Below are 22,179 nucleotides of genomic sequence, written 5' to 3'. Positions count from 1 at the left end.
ATAAGGTATGTGGGAAGCAGGACAGGAGTCCACACCAAACACTGATCATGAGAGAGCAGCACAGGAAAAGACCACAGCAGCACACTATTGGATCCACCTGCTTTTGGCTGGTGACAACTGAAGGGCATTTGTATTTCCATCTTAATTATCTTCTTTACACTCTAAATCTTTTTTTCTTTTTCTTTTTTTTTTTTTGTGTGGTACAGGGGATAGAACTCAGGGGTAATCTACCTCCAAGCTATGCCCTACCCTATTTTTTATTCTTTATTTTGAATCAGGGTCTCACTGAGTTGCAAAGGGCCTCACTAAGTAGTAGCTGAGGCTGTCCACAAACCACAATCCTCTGGTTGCAGACTCCCAAATGCTGGGATTTCAAGCGTGCGCCATCAGGCCTGGCTCTAAATCTTTCAAATATGCCTTTATTATAAGAAAAACTAAACCAAACTTTTGTCAAATAAACAAATACTACCCACATGGCCTCTGTTCCTTTGGAATTGTGGGAAGTAGGCTGAACACCAGAGCAACTTTTCATCATTCAATTAACATATGGCATATCAATGGTAATCTTCCTTGCAATTCCATCAGCATCTTCTTTGCCAAGAGGCCACAGCTGGCTCTATCCCTGGCACGAGACCCCAAGTGAAGGTGAAGTGCAGTGTCTGCCCCTTGCCCACCTGTGTGGTGTGAGTTCCAGTGAGCTCTGCCCACAATACGTCGGTTTTCCTTCATGCAGGCCTTGCAGACCACTGCCTTCAGATTGTGGAATTTGGTGAGCCAAGACCTCTGCAAACAGATCAGATGCAAATGAGAGCTGGGTGTGCATCCTGTAAAGAGGCCAGATTGAGCGGAGCAAGGTCTGATGTTGGGGGATGGGACACAACCCACCAGGGGGCCCTGTCTCCTAAGGTACTGGCCAGAATCGCTGCACACTTTGTACTAGGCAGGGAGAGCTGCATATTCCTCCTTTAATATGATCACAAGAGGGTCTTAGAAGACTGCTCTCAGGCTCCTGAGTCCTCTGGAAAAGAATCATAAAGTAACTATGCCTGTTTTTGTCTTCTGAAGTTTAAACAGTGACTGCTAAAAATTAAACCTCAAGTTCTACTGTGACAATTACCACGCAATCTCACCTAAAGTCTGTGCGCTTAACATCTTGTTATTTCAATTTAGTTTAAGAACATTCAGTGGAAATCGTCATAACAGCAGCTGACACAGGGATCTAGTGTTCACTTTTCTGTGAATGTTCTATTCTACATGCTTGATTCTTAAAACCTGTCAGACTCGTGCTTGGTCAGAGATCAGGTGCAGAAGGAAAGAGGCCCAAGGTGTGACCCATGCAGGGACCCCAAGACTCCACTGCCTCTATCACAGCTACAGCAGTGATTAAATCTGAGCAATATTTTTATTCTGCTTTTGCTGTTTTGATGTTTGTGCATAATTTGGGCTACTTGTGAGTTCCGGACACTAAAGAGCCCTATGATACCCTGGTGTGTGTGTGTGTGTGTGGGGGGGGGGGGAATCGTGGTGGCAATACATTGCCAAATGTTTTCCCTCTGGTATACACACTTGGAGTGTTTCACCCAAGTACAACCCCCTGCCATCACACTGCCTTTGTGTCCCTGTGGGTATTAGAGCACTCCAAAAGAGCTTGGCGAGGGCCGCACTGGGAATCTTCCAGGAATCGTGCAGTGATTGCAGGGAGAGAGCTAAGGCAGCAGCCGAGGTTCTTGTGACAAAGGTGGCCCTCGGCAGTACGTTCCAGGGTCCTCCAACCAGCCTGGTGCCCTTGGGGTGGGGACCCCTTCCCCTCCCCGGCTGGTCCCTCATTCTCGGGCCCCAGAGCTGATCCTGCTACCCTGATGGCCTGGTGCCTTCGGGGTGGGGACCTTGCCCATTCCACCAGGTGGTCCGTTGTTCATGAGTCTAAGAACTCGCCTGGCCTTCCCAGCTGTTCTGGTGCTTGGGGGTCCCTTGGTGGGGAGCACAAATCTTCATGCCTCCGCCCCCTTTCCGCACAGAGACTGGGGATGCATGGACAGCAGTGTATCCTGGAGCTGCATGCCCTGGTGCTATGGACTGGCTGTCCTGTCAGGACAGCACCCATGAGAACGCAGGCACAGTCCTGAGGTTCAGTTGTCCAGTGACTGCCAGGACAGACCTTCAGCCCAGGGCTCAGTACTTCCGGGCATACTGGAGCCACTGGCTTCACACTTACCACTTCTGAACATACAAAAAAAAAAAAAAAAGTAAACTCACGTTTTGTTCCAAAAGAACCTCCACAGCATATCCTTTTTCAGACTGTATGTACTTCTGATGAAAAAGCTTCCCATCAAACATGCTCCAGGGCATGAACTCACTCATCTTCCAGGGGAAGCCACAGGCACTGTTGACCAAGGCCAGTGTGGTGATGCCACGGACAAGGAGGGACCCAAGCTGCACAGCTCTGGGGTTGATGTACTCGAGCTGGGGAGACAGACGTGTATAGAGAGGGTACAGCAGGAGTCAGAGGCCTGTGGGGCCTCAGCACCACAGCACTGATACTTCAGAAAAGAGCCTGGCAGGCACTTGCCCCCCCCAGGTCAGGCCTTTTGAACTCTGCTGCTACAAGGAGCCTTGCTGACAGGTTCCGTGAGGGAGCTTCTTAACTTACCCCTGCCTTGTCTCTGGAGCGGCACTCACTTACGCCTGTGCCTCAAACAGACCTGGACATGCTCGCCCAGGGACCTGGGTGGCACAGGACGCTTGCTCACCCTGCTTAGAACTGGGTTTGGTAGGAAGAAGCTAGCAGATCATTACTACTGGGTTTACTACTATAAAAACTTTTTTCCTTGGTGCAGAGTACTGGAGATTGGATTCAGAGGAGTTTTACCTCTGAACTAAACTCCCAGTCCTTTTTATCCTTTATTTTGAAAGAATCTCACTAAGTTGCTGAAGCTGGCCTCGAACCTGCACTCTTCCTATTTCAACCTCTCAAGCACTGGTGTGCCTGGCTTGAAACCTTCCTTAAAGGCAAAGGGGAAGAGACAGCGGACAAGGCTCTCCTGTAGATTCTGGTGAGCTGACTGCATCTTAAAAAAAATCACACTTGTTTTGTGATTGTTAATTACTAACGTTAAATGAATACTTAGAACTAACAGCAGAAAGGCATAGGGATCTCCCAAGGCTGATGTCTGCCTTGCACCAGAGCTGTAGATGTGCTCTGGAACTCCGGGCTGTGCCTGCCCGACTCCTGCCAGCAAGACGAGCATCCCAGAGACACATCGATGTGCCGTGCACACAGGAACTAGCCATCAGCTGGCCCACCACCTTACCAAATTAACAAGCACTACCTTCAATGTCATGACATCTCTAATATACTTCAGAAAACAGAAATAAATTAGAAAAAAGTGACGTTTTTCCTCTTTAAGGCTTGATAGTTACTCTAAGAAATTTAACGAACCAGGATTACCCCAGAGTTAGTCTAAGATTTGATCAAAAGGTTTCTGTTGCAGAGCACTCCTTTTCAGAGTATCCTAAAAGCATTCTTTAGAAAGAGTCATCACTATGGGGATGTAAGGGCTGGCAGGGTTAGCTGGACTGCAGGGCATACTGTCAGAGTCTGCTTCCCCAAGACACTCCAGGTGAAGCCCTCTGCTTCCAGAGCTCCTCCTGCGCTGCTTCTCCTGTTGTAAGCTTGCTACTGCCTGGTACCTCTGGAAGGCACCAGGCACTTGTCCTCTGCCTCTGGCACATGCTGTGCTACTGTCTACAAGTGCGCCATCCAGCAGCCAGCCCAGCAGTACCTCAAGTGGAAATGCACGTCCAGTTTCTCAGACGCCCTCAGAAGCAAGCAGCAAGTTGGCAAGCGCCCCAGCCAGATGACACGGGGCACATCCCTCTCTGTGAGGCCTTCTACTGCACAGCCCTTCTTGCAACTGCAATCCAGAGGAGTTCTATCTCCAAATTATACCCCTAGTTCTTTTTACTTTTTATTTTGAAACAGGGTCCCTCTCCTCACCAGCCCCTGTCCCAGCTCTCACCAACATCTTGCTAAGATGTGCTCAGAGCGCATCTGCAGCACCTGCCTCAGGCTCCCAAGGGTGACAAGACCCTGGTCCCCAGCTCAGCACAGCAGCAATGATCCTTTGCTGATATCAAATGAACTGGCGAATAGTTTGCACTAACAGTAGGTATTGCAGGTTTTCTGAGTATTAGGAAACAACTGTTTGGTAGATTTTTCTGAAATGGAATCTATTTCTGCTTACCTCCTGGGTTCATCCCTTCTATACTTGCCTGCTTTGAAGCAAACTATAAAAGCACAAACCCTGTGTGCACCACTTGAATTTTCACAGCCAGCAGAGTGAGATCAGGAAGCAGACATCACGAGCACCACAGAGGCCCTCACGCTCTAAAATGTGAGCACTAAGTTCTAACACAGCAGACTAGTTCTGCTTGCTTTTTGTAAAAATGATATTTATGGGTGCATTTTAAGGTACACAACAGTGAGAGTCAGCAATACATTCATATGCACACGTAACATTATCTCATCTGTTCCGTCCCTGTACGTCCCCCCTCCCCGATCTCCTCCCACTACGGTACTGGTCTCTCCCCTAATTTTCAGGAGGTCTTTTTTCTTTCCTTTTTTATCACTAGTTTCCACATAAGAGAGAAAACATACAACCTTTGATTTTTTGAGTTTGGCTTATCTCAGTATGATGCCCTCCAGTTCCAGCCATTTTCCCTGCAAATAACATAATTTTATAGTTCTTTATGGCTGAGTAAAACTCCATTGTGTATATATCACATTTTCTATAACTTGGCCATTGTGAACTATGCTGCTATAACCATGGATCTGTGCGTTCCACTATAGTACTCTGACTTTAATGCTTCTTTTGGTACTGGGGATTGAACCCAGGACATTCTACCTTTGAGCTACGTCCCTAGCCCTTTTCATTTTTTATTTTAAGACAAAATCTTGCTGAGTTGCTGAGAATCTCACTAAGATGCTACCCAAGTACTGGGATTACAGCATGTGTGACCATACCAGGCCTGGCTTTAATTCTTTTGGAAAGATGCTGTGGAGTAGTGTAGCTGGATCATATGGTGGTTCCACATTGGTATAAAAACAGATTCATAGACCAAAGGAATAGAAGATACAGAGACAAATCCACAGGTACAGCCAGCTGATCCTTGACAACGGTGAGAAAAACACTGGCAAAAAGATAGCTTTTTCATCAAGTGGCACTGGGAAAGTGTTTTTGAATTTATAAAAAGAACTCAGACTCTACAGATACACATACACACACTCTGCCAGGCTTTCCTTGGTCATGCTGTCTCTGCGGTCTCTCCATGAACTGTGTGAATGAGTCCTTTGCTCGCACTGCTGTGACCTGCCAATGCATGCTGTGCTGCTCCCTGAGATCACAGTGACTCCCAAAACCAACTGCTGACAATGACATCTTCAAGCTTTACATGAGCCCAGCGCATCTCTCCATTCAGGTAGGTCTTCTTTAATTGTAATGAGTTTTGTTTTTATATGGCAACTTAGTATCAACCCCCCCAAAAATGTTATTAATGTAAATGTTGGTCTACAAATTCTTTCCCAACTGTCCATATACACACTCATGTCACCTACCAACAACAACATTCTACTTCTCATCCTGTGTTTTGTAATTCCTCTGGCTGGTCCTCTCATTTGACCAGCAATGGTGAAGGAGGAACACTGATTCACTTCCACTGAGAGGAACGACTTCCTATACTTTGCAGTTGAGTGTGACTTTTGCTTTAGAGTTCTGCAGATACTTTTTGCTAGATTCAGGATGTTCTTTTCTAGGCCTTATTTGCTGAGTCTTTATCATGAACAGAAATGAATTTAATCATTATATGTTGAAACCCATCAGCGGGCCACGCTCCAACGGCCCTGCAGCATCTCCCTGCTCTGCTCTGGCCACGGAGCATCAGAGGAAGGCGAACGGCAGGAAACCCTCCAAACACAGGGGCACAGACATACACCCAGATAAGTGCGGTGCCATGGCTGTATCTGTCTAGGCGATGTCTTTCATTTCTTCAGGTCTTGGTCAAAATGGTGCCTTTGCAATGAGGCCCAAGCACAGGTGTGCCTGCAGCTTCTGCTCAGCTCTGCCTCTGTCTCTCCAAAGCACACTCTGCCGTCCATACTCTCTGTACCAGCACCTGCTCTGTCTCCCCTGAGGGTGCAAACCCGAGTAGCTGTTCCTACTGATACCCAACTATCCAGTGTCTGGCATGGATAGGAATGCCACCAGCTCTTATGAGAAAAAGTAGAGAGTGTCCCCGAGAGGTGTGAAGGGTTCCAGTAGATGGGGAAGGCAAGGAGACCCTAGACCTGTGCCTCCTGCTGTTCCCACAAGACTGCTATAGGCGAGTGTGGGCTCTGGAGTGCTGTAGTGTTCAGGCCTCACACTGCCCTCAGGACCTGTTCTGCTGTGGAGAAAGCCTCCCAAGAGCATCAGAGAGGAAGACGAGGTGGCAGGGAATCCTCCAGACACAGGGGCAGAGATGTGTATTTATTTTTCTTACATTAATGCAATCTCTGCTGGAGGGCTTTCAGATTTCTGAGGGTGACTCTACAGCCAAGGGCATTCATGGGCTTATTACTTATAAAGCATTAAGAATGAACTCTTGAGCTAGTCACAGTGGTGCATGCCTATAATCCCAGGACTTGGGAAGCTGAGGCAGGAGGATCACAAGTCTGAGGCCAGCCTGGGCAACCTAGTGAGATCCTGTCTTAAATAAATAAGTAAATATAAAAAAGGGCTGGGCTGAGGGTATAGCTCATTGGTAGAATGCCCCTGGGTTTAATCCAAAGTACCCCCTCCTCAAAAACAAAAACAAACAAAAATCTTCGAACTACAGAAAAACAGTAGGCTGGGGTGACAGTCATAGCCTTTGAGATCTGCAAGTGCTGACAGATTCGTCTTTTGAAACATATTAATTTCCTTCTGATTTCAACCCTCCACCTAACCACTATTCTGAGACTTCTCAGCTACCCTGGAGGCAGTGTTCCTACAAACACTTGGAAATAGAAGAGGCAGCTGCAAAGTGTTCCCAACTGGTGTGGGGACTTTCTTCCCTGCTCTAGAGGGTTAGCCTAACTGTGTGCCAAGCACCCAAGCTTATGATCCTTACTAGCAGCCACGCCCTGCCTCTCCAGCCTAACTGTGGTCCCCTCTAGTTCCTGCCAACATTCAGCACACCAGCTCCTCCTTGCACCAGCCCTGCCCAGATCCGGCCACAGGTTGGCACTACCCTTACCCTGCGCAGGAACCTGTGGTCTCAGGAGTGCTCACCAGCCTTTTTTTTTTACATGTTCTGAAACACTGAGCGACGCCATTTTCTGCTCTACACATTCAATGGCACCATAATCCATTGTCACTGACCATCCTCTCCATCTTCCCAATCATATCTTTCCTGTGGGCCCTTAAATCACAGTGTTATTCCTTTTATTTCCTTTTCTTATACCCACACCCTGCTCAAATGCAATCCTCATCTGTGGACAAACCTGTATATTTCTTGGTCTCCAAATTTGTCTCCAAGCCCTCTTCTGGGCTTAAGACATATACACTCAAGTGTCTGGAGACAGAAATGCCACACAGGCCCACTGCAAATCCAAACGCATGGCCCTTTCCTCTTCTTGCCGCTCACTACCTCAGAGGCACAGGGGCCACCCCACCATCCACAGATTGTGTGCTGGCAATTCTGCGTCCTTGATATTCCTCGCCACTTTCCTCCAGCTTAACCCACTGCCCCAGTTCACGTTTTCACAAGCATCTCAGATACCTCTGCACCCTGATGCAGCCTTCGAATTAAGCTCATTTTCCTGTTACTGTCTTGGTTACGGTCTTTACAGTTCCAGGTTACTGTCTTGTCCTTTGTGAGTCCTGACCAATCTGGCACAAAGCAGGAATGCAGACTACACCCAATGAGAAAGCACGAAGGATCACAAAGTGAGATGTGCTGTATTCTCTGTCACTGATGCCACTCAATGAACAGGCAGGACCCAACCCCAACACACACTGACTGACAAGGACACCACTACTGCTCTCCTGCGTAACTCAGGCCATAGTTCTGGCAACCTGCATCCTGATCAGGAGAGCCCAACCTTGTGTTAAGACAACAATCCCAAAGGCTGTGTTTGCCAGCAGTAAGCTTCCATGCTGGAAGGAATGGACTTAAGGCCTGTGCACACAAGTGTTGCCTCAATCCCGCACGCTGCCATGACTGCAGGTGGTTAGGGTCAGCACGATGCTGACACGACAAAACCTTGCATCGAAGCACTGAGCACAACAACATCACAGACTGACCCAGCTCACAATGGCGCCTGAGCCACCAGCACCACCCTTACCACCAGCCCAAGTGACAGTGAATGCGTCACACCACTTTTGAGGGCAATGAGGCTGGATTTGGTTCAGTTCATCACTGATACTGATGAACCCTCCCCTACCCAGCTGAGGGGCCAGGCTAGGTGTCCACAAGCAAGAAAATGTGGTGGGGATTTAGTGGAAATAGTCCACTGACATCCTCTTCAGCCCTTTACCACAGGACTCTGTTTGAAATGCAAGGCTGCTGTATGCTTCATCGAGGATAGGCAAAACCTTAGGAAAGGCACAGCTGTATCTATAGGACGGCTCCTGGGCTGGGTACTAGGTTAACAACATCCACTTATGCCACTAGATACTTGGGAAAGGGAAAAGGAAAGCATTATATTTTAAATTGCAAAATAAAAAGTTTGTTCTTAAAAATAATTATGTTCCCATAATAATAATAATAATAATAATAATAATAATTATGTTCAGTAAGGCAACCTAAAGGTGGCAGAGAATCCAAGGGTAGACTCCTGACCCAAGCTCTGTCGCAATGCAGGTGGAGCTGGACCTACGAGTCAGACACTTACATCGCGCTTCAGCTCCCTCACAGAGACCACTGACAAGATGCAGAAACCTCACAAGTACCCAGATCCACCATACTTGTGTAGGCCTCCACTGTCACAGTGGGGTGAGATGGCTGGCGGATCACCTCAGGAAACAGGGCTGCAGAGACTGCCCGAGGTCAGGGTTCAGCACCCTTCTGCAGAGGCCACGTGGGCTCCTAACAGCAGCTCAACTCTGCAGCCAGGCAACACCCGAGGAATAAGTGTGGCTGTGTGCCAATAAGGCTTTATTCTGGACACTGAAATATGCATTTAACGTAACTTTCGCATCACAACAAACTCTTCTTTGACTCTTCCCATTCGTGGCTCGCAGCCCTACCAACAGGAGGTGCAGCCGGGTTTTGCTTGCAGGCTGCAGCCTGCCAGCCTGACTGAGGTCTCGGACAAAGTGAGAGTAGCATTCAAGTTCACTAACTAGATTTGCAGGAAGACAAACACATGATCTGGAGATTTCATGGTACAGAATTATTTTACTTTTACTTTTAAAGAAGACGAGTTTTTCTAAGAAGTTGATAGCTCTTCTATCAACTCAACAGAGAAATTTCTCCTTAAAAGTCATAACTGTGTTGAGCCGGGTGTGGTGGCACACGCTTGTAATCCCCGCACTTGGGAGGCGGAGACAGGAGGATCGTGCAGGTTCAAAGCCAGTCGCGCTGGCTTAAGAGACCCTGTTTCCAAAAAATATATATGAAAAATAGGTCTGGGAGTGTAGCCCGGAGGTAGAAGGGCTTCCAGGAACCCCAGTATCACCAAAATAAAAATAAAAATTAAAAAAAAAAATAACTGTAAAAAAAAAACACCTTTATTTTAGTGGTACTGGGGATTGAATTTAGGGGTATTCTATCTCTGAGCTACACCTGCAACCCTAATTTTTATTTTGAAACAGCCTCTCACTAAATTGAGGAGGCTCTTGCTAAATGGCTGAGGTTGGCTTTGAACCTGTGATACTCCTGTCTCAGCAGCCCCCCAAGTACCAGGGACTAGGATTATAGGAGCACGCCAGCACAACAAGCTGAAACTGTCAGAATCTAACATAAGCTTAACAGTGAAAGGGCAACATGGTGTGGGCTCACCTGAGAGAAAACCTGACCTACTTCTTCCATCCTCCACCATGTCCCAGCACAGCTATAGCTGCAAGAGAAGTAAGCTCATCTCAGAAGTGGCCATGGAGCCAGAGGTGGTGGCGCACACTTGTAATCCCAGTACTTGGGAAGCAGAGACAGGAGAGTGTGTTTGCAGCCAGTCTTAGCTACTTAGTGAGGCTCTCAGCATAAAATAAAAAATAGGGCTGGGGGCATAGCACGGAGGTAGAATGCCTGGGTTCAATCCCCAGTACTGTAAAAAAAAAAAAAAGCTATTGGTCAGGGGTGGCAGTGAATGACCTATGGGGCTCCATGTCCCACAACCAACAGCACTACAGGGAAAACTGGGCCTAAAACACTGCTGTACTTATTTCTACATATCACCCACTTATCCACTGATGGTAACAGGTTCCTCTCAACAGCTTGCAATGATAGAAAACTCCTAGTCTTTTGCTCCATGCAAGTGCTAAATCTGGGCAAGGTTGCCACAGGCTTCTCTCAAGCATGCCAGAGCACCCCTTGGAGCCAGAACCATGCTCTTTTCTGGCTCTCCTTCCCACCTTCTCCACCTGGTGGAAAGGCTCCTCGCACTCTCCCCAGCCAGGTGGCCACCTTCCCCAGGGTACGTCCTTCTATCAGCCCTCTCTCTCGCACACAAACCCAACTTTTCCGCAACTCACAAGGATGCTGGGGCAGGGGAAATCTGCCTCCTACCAGCCTTTAGGCAGCAGAACCTGACTCTCCGCAGCTGCAATTCAGTGCCAATCCTAACTAGTGTAGAGAAAATCTCCAAGTCTGGGCACTTGACCTATCAGGAAATTGCTGCATTTCATGGAACTACATTTTGCCCATTTCTCTTTCCTTAATTTAAATGTCAAGGATTTTCTCCCAGAGATCAAGAAACAGGATGCAATACTCATCATACCAGAACCACTGCCCCTTTGCTGGAAACAGACCCTTTTACTCAGCAGACCCCACTTTGTTGCTAAGCATGTGGTTATTTTAACATCAAGCCTCAGGTGTTACCAAAGAACTAGATGGCCACACTACTGCAACTCTGATGGGCTTGGGAAGGTCTGTCTTCTTTGAGGGTTCTAGCCAGGGGGAAAGCCATGTCTCTCTCACACAGCTCCATTTTCCCAGTTGGCCAACAACTCCCTAACAGCTTGTTTATGCTGGTCCATGGGACCTTGATCAGAGGCCCCAAGAGCTAAGAGCAACCCTGAAAATCTGTAGAGAACAATGGTGTGACACATTTCATCCTGGGATCTTTATGGCTCACATTATCAGAAGATGAGACTGTGTATGTGATGCATAGGTGTCCATGGGGATTCAGTGAGCCTTAATCTTCAAGTTAAGAGATGGCTGTTTTACCTCACACAACAGATCCCAACAAGGAAACAGTTTCAAGAAGTCACAGCTAATGGCTACTCTTCTGCTGTCAGTAGTGGGAATACCAGGCTCCGCTGGTTGCAGAGGGCCCCAGCAGAGCTGGCGCCGAGTAGCTGGGGCCCAGACACACAGGAGTCTGGAGTGAAAGTGAACGTAGGCCCTGCCTGAGGTCTGGCAGGTGTTTAACAAAGCTGCCTGGCGTGTACAGTGACTGCCCATCACATCCTACGACTGCAGCAAACAGGCGCCCCTGCTGCCTGCTTCTCCACCACCCTCAGTGCTTTGCACAGTGCCCCAGGCTGACCGATTTCCTCTCCACATCCACCATCATTTGAGGCACTGCCTGTACTCCAAAATCATACCAGGAAAGCTCTAAAAAGTCGGCACAGAAAAAACACCCGTTCACAACACGTTGTCTTCTACAGCAGCACAGACCATATTTTGCAACAGAATTTCTCCATCCAACAATTCATGTTCTTTTTTTTTTTTGGTGGTACTGGAGGTGGAAGCCAGGGGATTTTCTACCTCCAGGCTATACTCCCAGACCTATTTTATGCTTTATTTGGAAACTAAGTTGCTGAGAGCCTCACTAAGTAGCTGAGGCTGGCTTCAAACCTGTGCCACCCTCCTGTCTCAGCCTCCCAAGCGCTGGGATTACAAACGTGCACCACCACACCCGACATGTTCTTTTCCTTTTAATTCCCCAACCAAAACATGACCAAGGACTTCCTAATGAGTGGCTAGGAAAGGCAGCTGGCATCTCTCCAGGACTCCAGCTCACTGAGCTCTCAAGTGTGAAAAGAATCCAGGAAAGCCGGGTGTGGTGGCGCACGCTTGTAATCCCAGCATTTGGGAGGCTGAGACCGGAAGATTGTGGGTTCTCGGAAAGCCACAGCTACTTAGTGAGGCTCTATGCAACTCAGTGAGACCCTGTTTCAAAATAAAGAATAAAAAATAGGGCATGGCGTATAGCTCGGAGGTTGAATGACCCTGGGTTCCATCCCCAGACCTGCAAAAATAAAAAAATAAAAAAAGAAACCAGGAGTTTCTGTTTTCACCCTGGAAGTAGGTAGAAGCAAAGCTGCAAGCTCCAGGCATGTGCAGAGACTTGGAGTCTCGGCAACTCCCAGACTGCCATGCACACTGGCTGGTACAGCGCCCGCTGGACCCACTGGGGCCTGCAGTGTGCACTACCTGGCTCAGAGACAGATAATGCTGTCTCTGTTTTACAGATAACCCAATATCTGTTTTACAGAGAAATCTACTCTGGGCAAACATCTGATTCTCACAAAACAGAGTGGGGCAAGCAGGGAGCTATCTCTCCCCTTCACACTCCTTGACAGTAGGTGGGATTCCCAAGTTAGAAGCAACTGAGCAGATAGGATCTGGAAGCAGCAAGGCTTCTTAGCGCTTCCAGCATCGCAAGCATGACTAGGGACGTGGCCAGTGAGTACCAATGTGTACAGGACACCTAGCTCACAGCTCAAGACGACAGAGCAGTGAGGGCATCGGGGCTTACGACTGCTCTTTTGCCCTAGCAGACCTGCCCTCAACAGTCTGGACCCAAGACTCCCACCCTAACCCGACCCCCCAAGCTTTTCAAGAGGAAGAGTTCCCATTACTTACTCTGTATAACTCAGACTGTGCTCGACTTACTTCCTTACTCCACAGAGGTTCAAACTCTGTGTGTGTCTTGGGGTGGGGTACTTTCACAAGGGCAGTACCAACTGTGTATTAGAATCATGTGCCCTACTTAAAGGACAATGAACAGGTATGCTCTTCAATAACCCAAGCTGGAAGCCATGAGGACAGTCACACTTGTGCAGGGAGACAGGTAAACATGTGCCTTGGAGAATACTGAGTTAAAAGAGTCTGCAGCTGCTTCCAGGCCGGGCTGGCCTCCAGACATCCTCAGACCACGCAAACTCAGCCCCCATTTGTGTTCATAGGGCAACCTTTTTACAGTATGAAGAAAAGCTGCGTTTTGGGTCTTTAACTCAAAGTAATGCTTTCTTTCTTTTACTTATGTAATTATTACAAGATAAGGGCTTTTATATTCCTTGGTTTCAGTATGAGCAATTTTTCTTTTCTTTGTTTTTTGCGGCACTGGGGATGGAACCCAGGGGCTTTTCTACCTCCGGGCTATACCCCCAGCCCTATTTTATAATTTATTTGGAAACAGGGTCTCACTGAGTTGCTGAGAGCCTCACTAAGTAGCTGAGGCTGGCTTCGAACCTGTACAATCCTCCTGTGTCAGCCTCCTAAGTGCTGGGATTATAAGCGTGCCCACCGCGCCCAGCTAGTATGAGCAATTTCTGTGTGTATAAATGAATGTATGCAGTTGTCCTTTGGCATCTGCAGGTGACTGGTCCCAGGACTCCCCTCAGACACCAAGAACCTATGTATGCTCAAGTTCCTTATATGAAATGATAACATCTTAATATAGCCTACACATATGTCCCTGGGTGCTTCAAATCATCTCTAGACTACAAATAATACCCGAGACAATGCAATGTTATAAAAAATATTGCAATTTTTAGAGCACTGACAAGGAACAATGTCTAGCCAAGCATGTTGGCACACGCTTGTTATCCCAGTATTTGGGAGGCTGAGATAGGAGAATCGCAGGTTTAAAACCAGCCTCAGCAACTTAGTAAGGCTGTCAGCAAGTTAGAAAGACCCTGTTGTGGTGCATGATTGCAATCCCAACATTTGGGAGGCTGAGACAGGAGGATCGCAGTTCACGGCCAGCCACAGCTACTTAGTGAGGCCCTTTGCAACTCAGTGAGACCCTGTTTCTAAATAAAAAGAAAAAAATAAATAGGGCTGGGTGTGTAGCTAGGAGGTAGAATGCCCCTAGGTTCAATCCCCCAGCACTGCAAAAACAAACAAATAAATAAATAAAAATAAAATAGAACTGGGGATGTAGCATGGAGGTAGAAGGCCTCCTTGTTCCATCCCCAGTACCCCCTCCAACAAAAAAATGAATAAAATAAAAAATAAAAAAAGTCTGTACATGTTTAGTAGATGCAATTATTTTTTTTAAACTGGAGATTGGATCCAGAGGGATCCTTTCTCTGGGCTACACCCCAGACCTTTTTATATATATTTTTTTATGTTGAAAAAGTGAAACAGGGTCTCACTAAGTTGCTGAGAGCCTTGTTAAATCCCTAAAGCTGGTCTCACACCTGCAGTCTTCCGGTCTCAGCCTCCCAAATGTTAAAAAATATTTTCAATCTACAGTTGGTTGAAACTGTGGATCTGGAACCCATGGAGAAGGAAGGCTGACCACACATATACACACACACATCTATCCTATCCATAAACATAGGTGATATCCACCTTCACACATACAATCCAATCACCTGAACTTTAATAAATATGTACCTGCATACACAGTTTTTAAGCTGCTAATGTTCAAGTGCCAGACCCAGAACTACCCTGCTGCCCCCCACCCCCAGCCTCAGGAGCATCTGTCTCCACATTTGTACCTGGAAGGCACAAAGTTGAGACCTCGACAAGCATGCAAAGCACCAGGTACCAGCTGTGCGGCCCACCTTCTTCTGTGCAGAGTGGGTGGGACGGGTAAGCACAGCCAAACCCCTAACCTTGACACCAGGCTGGCAAAGAGTCAAAACAGCTCTTCTCTTCAAACTATTAGACCACCCCTCAGGTCAGGCCTGAGAACCATTCAGGTTCCTGGGAACTGGACTAAGGTAGCAGTTGTCAGCATTTAATCTGGCGCCCATCCCAGAGCTGCCTCATGAAAAGACTCGACTACATGTGCTTCCTGCCCTCTTTTATGCAATACCAGATACCAAGGGAAAGGGATGAAAGTGCACGAACCCTCTGGCCAGTGGTATGGTAGCCTCTAGCACAGGTCTGTACCTGGATGTCCATAAGCTGTGCAGCTGATTTTCCTTGGAGGCACAAGGCCTGGGCAACAAATGCATGCAGGTCTTCTAGGCAGAGAGTGTCCACCTGCAAGGAACAAAGGAAGGCAGAATAAGGCTGCATCAAAGTGGCCAGGTCTCTGTAAACGACCAGCTACAACTATGGACAAACATACATATATGCACACACACGGGAACGTGCAGATGCACACGCAGTGCAGAGACACATACTCAGGAGCGCACACGTTAATGTACAGATGCACACACAATACAGAGATGTATACATACATGCACACACAGGTGCAGACATATACATACATGCACACACATAGGAACATACAGACACACACAGTGCAGAGACACATACATACATGTGCACACACAGGAACGTCCAGACGCACACACAGTGCAGTGCTGGAGTGCATAGGCACACACAGCAACACTGGAACACACACAGGTGCACAAATGGGAACATACAAAGGTACACACATGAATGCATACACAAGTTCACATGCATACCCATGCACGGTGCACCAGATCCTGGGCAGCAGACAAAATGTGCACTGGAAGAGCAGGCTCTCCATCCACCATCCATGACCCCTGGCTACAGAACTTTTTATAGTATCCTTAGCTATACACATAACTCACAGGCCAAGCTGGACAGGGAAGCTTGGACTCCCAGCAAGTTCCCTCTCTAACAAGGTAGAAAGGCCTAGAATGTCTGGGAATCAGGAGGGCTGAACCTCCTGATTATTAGACTAATACAGGTGATTACTTTGTGCACAAATAGCTCAGAGCAAAAAATTTAGATTTCCAGTCAGAGGAGCCAAAGCCAGGCTATGCTGGGATGATCAGGGCTGGGGGAGAATCCAACTTCAACAACCCTTGAAGGAACTTCTGTTTTGGGGTTCCAGTTTAAAGTAAACCAGAGTCCCTCCCACAGTAGGAGATCACCCATTTGTCACGGATTCAGAGGTCTAACAAAAGTGCAAGAGAAACAAGGAGACAAGAGAAACAAGGGAACAAGTGGGACAGAGTGGCAACAGCTGAGTCTCATGTAAGTTTGGAAATGAAGAGGCCGGAAGAGCAGAGGCAGACAGCGCCTCTGCCCCTCCTGCCTTGTACACTCTGAAGGCTGCCACCATGGTCTCGGCCACCATATCCCCATTCAGCCAGAAGCACTGCAGTATTCAGTCACTGAGAGATCCCAGCACTCAGCTCTTTCCAGATAGAGAGGAGCACAGTGTGGTAAGCACAGCTTATCAGTACTCTATGGGTGACAATTTAACTGATCCTTTCTAAGTAAAGTGCTAGTGTATCTACTCTACATAAAATGACCCACCATAAATCAGAAAGACCATTTGCTAGTGACTCTTGCTGACCCTAACCTTGAAATCCTCTGGACTCTGCAGAGTGTTTCAGGTAGGCATGACCTCACCCAGGTAGACACACAGATGACCTACCAATATCCCATTCCATGCTTGTTTCAAAGTAGGTGCTATCTTCATACAAGTGACAGCAATTCTGATCACTTGGGGGAGGAGAGTATCTACAAATGTATATGACTCACAAGCAGGAAAAAAAAAATCCCAGTCTTAGAGGATCAAGCAGAGAGAGAGAGAGAGAGAGAGAGAGAGAGAGAGAGTGTGTGTGTGTGTGTGTGTGTGTGTGTGTGTGTGTGCGCGCACACGCGCGCGCATTTGTGTGTCTATTTTTGCAGGTCTGGGGATGGAACCCGGGGGCATTCGACCTCCAAGCTACACCCCCTGCCCTATTTTTTATTCTTTACTTTGAAACAGGTTCTCACTAAGTTACAGAGGGCCTCGAGTCTCAGCCTTTCAAATGCTGGGATTATAAGCGTATCCCCACCATGCCTGGCTTCTGGGTATATCCTATTTTTAATCCATAAACTCTAATCTCTTTGTTTAGACTCAAGTTTGCTGTTACGTAATTCTACTTCTTATCACAAGTGACTTTTGGAGAAGGTGGATCTTATGACAGCAGCCCAGGAAAAGCATTCTTCTAAATGAGTCATTTCCTCACAGAACACCTTCACATTTACCTCCACATCTGTAGCTAACAAGTCCGAAACACACCAGAAGTTGCCAGATTCTTAGCAATTTTTAGACTTTTGATAATGGCTATCATTAGGTATCATAAGTTATAAAGTATCTGTTCTGATACAGATTACATAAATTGCTCATTATTCCTAGAATACAAATTTATCCTTCCAGAGAATTTTCTCAAATTGGTCTTAGAATATGTTGTTAATCTGGAGGTCGACCTAAATGGGAGTACTTAGTTTCTCCATAGTATTCATACACTGAGCAGCAGGTAATTTCATTCCACATTCACACCAAAATATTAGGTTAAGCTGAACTGTATAAAACAATACTTTTACAATGTGACCTTCCTACTTTACTAATTCTCAGAATTATTATCCCTATGAATAAAAGGACAGTGCTTTCCCTAACAGACACCACTTGGCTCCTCCATTTGCTCATTTCTAACTGTAAAACATGTTGACTTTAACATCTCCTTTGAAGCCAAACTGCCACTGAGCTGATGTGCACTCAAGATATTCAGGAAGAAGGCAAGGTGGAAACTTCTCTCCTCATGTTTGTCTTACTTCAGGTTTACATAAAACAGGGATGTGAAGCTATGCTCTGGGTGCTGCCCAAAGTGAGTTTGGTAACTGACAATCACTTGCACAAAGATCAAGAGCACAAGAGCTATGTCCAACAGCCACGATGGGGCCAGGAGCACCCACTGAAGACCGCAGTGCAACATGTGCCCAGCGGCACAGACACAATGCATTCTGGTCGCTCTGCACACCTCACTTAGAGCAAACACTCGTTTTATGGTGAGAAAACTCTACTTCCTGGCTCTCTACCACATTATGGCTCAACTTCAACCACAGATACCTGCAGAATAATAAATAAGGGATAGAACAAAGTAAATGAATAATTAACATGTAGCATCAAAAGAAATGTGTCTTAACACTATTACAAAATTCTTGCTACCCTATACTAATTTACACTTTGCTAAGTCCAACACAAATAAACTACTCTACTTAACACAGTAATGCCAAAACTAGTTTATACTAGCGAACAGGAAGCCAATGATGAAGAGCTATTTAACCATACATTTCTACAAAAGACAAAGTGTAGGGCCAGATAGAAAATAGGCAGTCAAGAGGACACTTAAGAAAAGTCAGAGCTAAGCGTGGTAGCGCACACTTGCAATCCCAGCATTTGGGAGGCTGAGCAGGAACCATCTCAACAGCACAAGGATGAGGGGCACAGCAGGGCCTAGCAATCTGAGGAGGTTAGCCAAGCAAGGCAGGTTCCCACACCTGCGTGATTCCCAAAGCCTCTGCATTCTTGTGAGGATCACAACGAAGTTTACCAGAGGGGCTCTAGGGCCTTTTTGTGTTACGGCATCTCAAAGGGCTAATAATGTTCTATGGACCAGATATGGGAAATGATAACTCTAGGACCAGCCCATGGCAATGTCCACAGCATCCCAGAAAAGACAGGGCGAGAGGTGAGAGCAGCTCCAGCCACAGCAATAGAACTCAACATTACCTGGACAAAGAGGTAGACCAAGAGACAGCATAGAGCTCTCAGCGGGCTTTCAACAGCTTGCAGTTCTTCTTTTGAGGAGGAAAGGTTGAAGCAGGCTAGGAGGGTGTCCGAGCGCTGGACCTGCACTGCTGGCTCCTGGCTCAGCCACAATGTTTTCAAATTAGGCATCCCCCCTAGTTTAAAAAGAAGAAAACAAGATGTCTACTTACCATTATTCTTTGTAGTACTAATTACAATATGCTTCCTCTAGAAACACAATTAAGCCAGGCATGGTGGCACACACTTATAATCTCAGTACTTGGGAGGCTGAGACAGAAGGATTGCAGGTTCAAGGATAGCCTCAGCAAGTAGTGAGACTTGCATCAAACTAGCAAGACCTTGTTTCAAAATAAAAAGAAAATAGGGCTGGGGGTGTAGCGCAGAGGTGGAATGCCCTTGGGCTCAATCCCCAGTGCCACATACACACAAAAAGAAACACAATAAATAGAAATTAATCTCTTCTCTTTCTGATATACGTGAGGCCTCAAACCTTTAAGGAACTAAAACACAAACATGAACATAGCTTCCTGGTTTAAAAGAAAACAAAACCTGAAGGACCAGCATACATATTTCAGTAAAAATGTTCTTCTTCTTCTTCTTCTTCTTCTTCTTTTTTTTTTTTTGGTGGTACTGGGGTTCCTGGAAACCCTTCTGCCTCTGGGCTACACTCCCAGACCTATTTTATTTTTGGAAACAGGGTCTCTTAAGCCAGTGTGGCTGGCTTCGAACCTGCGTGATCCTCCTGTCTCCGCCTCCCAAGTGCAGGGATTACAAGCGTGTGCCACCATGCCCGGCAAAATGTTCTTCTTTTTAATGGCTAAATTTGAAGGAAACTGGTGGCTTTCATGCCTGCTGTTAGAAACACCTCTCAGAACAGGCACAAAGGCAGAGCTGATGGTGGAGGCAAAGGCGGTGGCACTGAGCCGGGAGGGAACGGGGTGTGCTCCCTAGGACACCGCCTGCCCACTGCTCAGTCCTCTAACTCCTCCAGATTGATGTTTTCAAATGTTCATGTGTAAAAGAATCAGCTGGAGAGACCATGAAACTTATTTTCTTGGGACTTTCTGATTTGAAAATAGAGATGCATACTAGAGAGCTGGTATTCTTTTATGGTATTAAGGATTGGACGAACAGGGCACTAACAGTGAGCTACACCCCTAGAACTTTTAAACTTTGATACACAGACTCACTAAGTTTCCCAGTCTGGCCTTCAACTTGAAATCCTCCTGCATCAGCCTTCTGAGTTGCTGGGATTATAAGATGTGTGCCACCATACCCAAGGATCTTCATTTTATCAGTCCACAAAATGACATGGGATGGGACAGGATGCAGACATCTCTAGAACCTCACATTTTGGAAGCACTTCCCTAAAACTATGAGAGAAACAGAAAATCCTAAAATGTGAATTTTAGCGTTCACTTCTGTATTTTGTACAGATATTTATTACAGGCAAAAGAGAAACTCTTTCTCATTTACTTAAATCAGGACAAAAAGCAGTGAGTCTGGGTGGGCTCTAGTGGCCATAGGAGGCTGTCCTTCCACCCTGAGCCAAAAGCAAGGTGCCACTGAGAGGCCCCTAACGGGCAGCACTCCCAACCCCCGCAGCTGGCAGCTGCATCACATATGCCAACACACAGGGACGGTCAGTGTGAAATGCCCACACACTTACCAAGACACAAATGCCGCCGACCAAATGGTACCGGAAGCAAAGGCACAAGATTCTCCTTCTTGCTTTTCACAGCACCATGCGCTATTCTCAGGGGCATTTCCCACCTCAGCAGTGAAAGAACTCAGCAAGTTCCTTGCGGTTTTTTTTTTTTTTTTTTCTGTCTTGGTGGTGCTGGGGGTTGAATCCAAATCCTACACATACTAGGCAAGTGCTCTAGCATGGAGCTACACTCCAGCCCAAGCCATGTGCACTTTTAAAAAAACTGAAGTATTCCCTTAGAAAGAAAATGTTAAAGATAATTAAGACACCCATGGCACAGAGATTTAGTGGCCCAAGACAATCACAGGTACAGGCAAGAAAGCCTTGGAAGCACACTCCTAGAAAACGGGCTTACGATGGGCCTGCTGCCAGTTTTTTTTTTTTTTTTCCTCTCTCCAGTACTGGGGATGAAACTCGGAGGCATTCTACCTCCGAGCTATACCCTCAGCCCTATTTTTTCCTTCTTTATTTTATTTATTTATTTATTGGTGGTACTGGAGGTGGAACCAAGAGGCTTTCTACCTCCAGGCTATACTCCCAGACCTATTTTACATTTTATTTGGAAACAGGGTCTCACTTAGTTACTGAGAGCCTCACTCAGTAGCTGAGGCTGGCTTCGAACATGTGCGATCCCCCTGTCTCAGCCTCCCAAGAGCAGGGATTACAAGCCTGTGCCACCACTCCAGCTCCTTCTTTATTTTGAAACAGTGTCTCACTGAGTTATAAAGAGCCTCACTAAATAGTAGCTGAGGCTGTCCTCGAACCATGATCCTCCATTATCCTCTGGTTTCAGCCTCCCAAATGCTAGGATTACAAACGTGTGCTACTACGCCCGGCGATAGTACCATGTTTCGGAACACTGCTTCTAGTCCTTTCTTAATGTGTATAAAAAGCATTTGTGAACATAACTGAGAGGCAAGTCCCAGCAGAGAGTGGAGGTATCACCTCGTACTTCCTCTGCTTACACACAGAAGTTTAACATAAAAACTGGAGGCTTGTGGAGCACACTGATCATCAAGTACAGGAGAAGCAGAACGAGATTTCCTGACTGAGTGAGTGACAGCACTTTCTCTGGTCCCGTACTCATTCCCTCCAAGGGACAAACTCCAAGAAAGGGCCTCAGATGTTCAGGTAAAGTTTTCAAGCGTCTAATAAAAGACAGGAGAGAAAAACACATAAGTTCAGTCAATTCTTGACCAGCTTTGAAAGTTCGCCTCTTGTCAAAGCCTTGCGAAGGCTGACATGCTTGGTGCCAAGGATGAGGTGGGGATGAAAAACACCATGCCAGCCCCAGTGAGCCCAGCCCAGGGACCACACGGCTGGCCGAACAGCCTCGCCTAGCCAACATGGGAGCGTAAAGAAGGCGTGCTGAGGCTCAGACGAAGGAGGGCGCTCAGGGAACGGAGCTCTGTGCAAACACTTTACTCTAAGAGCAACAGAAGAGAACTGACAGCGAGCCCAAAGAGGCAACATGCTCAAGCCTGCGCTGGCCAGGGGACGCTGGCTATAGCTGAACTGACTGCAGGAACGT

At 46.9% G+C, this 22,179-nt stretch overlaps 1 protein-coding gene across 1 annotated transcript in view; it reads right to left on the bottom strand.

Annotated features, from left to right (window-relative positions):
• The window catches only part of FAM120B (family with sequence similarity 120 member B), a gene marked incomplete at both ends in the record, with an annotated part of 56,297 nt that overhangs the window by 8,619 nt on the left and 25,499 nt on the right, over positions 1-22,179 (bottom strand). Inside the window, 4 exons of the mRNA XM_080700314.1 lie at positions 675-783; positions 2,257-2,463; positions 15,310-15,402; positions 18,902-19,074. Of these exons, the coding sequence (XP_080556440.1) occupies positions 675-783; positions 2,257-2,463; positions 15,310-15,402; positions 18,902-19,074 (582 nt within the window). The remainder of the gene's footprint in view (positions 1-674; positions 784-2,256; positions 2,464-15,309; positions 15,403-18,901; positions 19,075-22,179) is intronic.

The sequence above is a fragment of the Muscardinus avellanarius genome (genome assembly GCF_963383645.1).
Source record: "Muscardinus avellanarius genome assembly, chromosome: 8".
Lineage (NCBI taxonomy): Eukaryota > Metazoa > Chordata > Mammalia > Rodentia > Gliridae > Muscardinus > Muscardinus avellanarius.
Note: the sequence above shows the minus strand (reverse complement) of the source record. Positions and strands in the feature narration are given on the sequence as shown.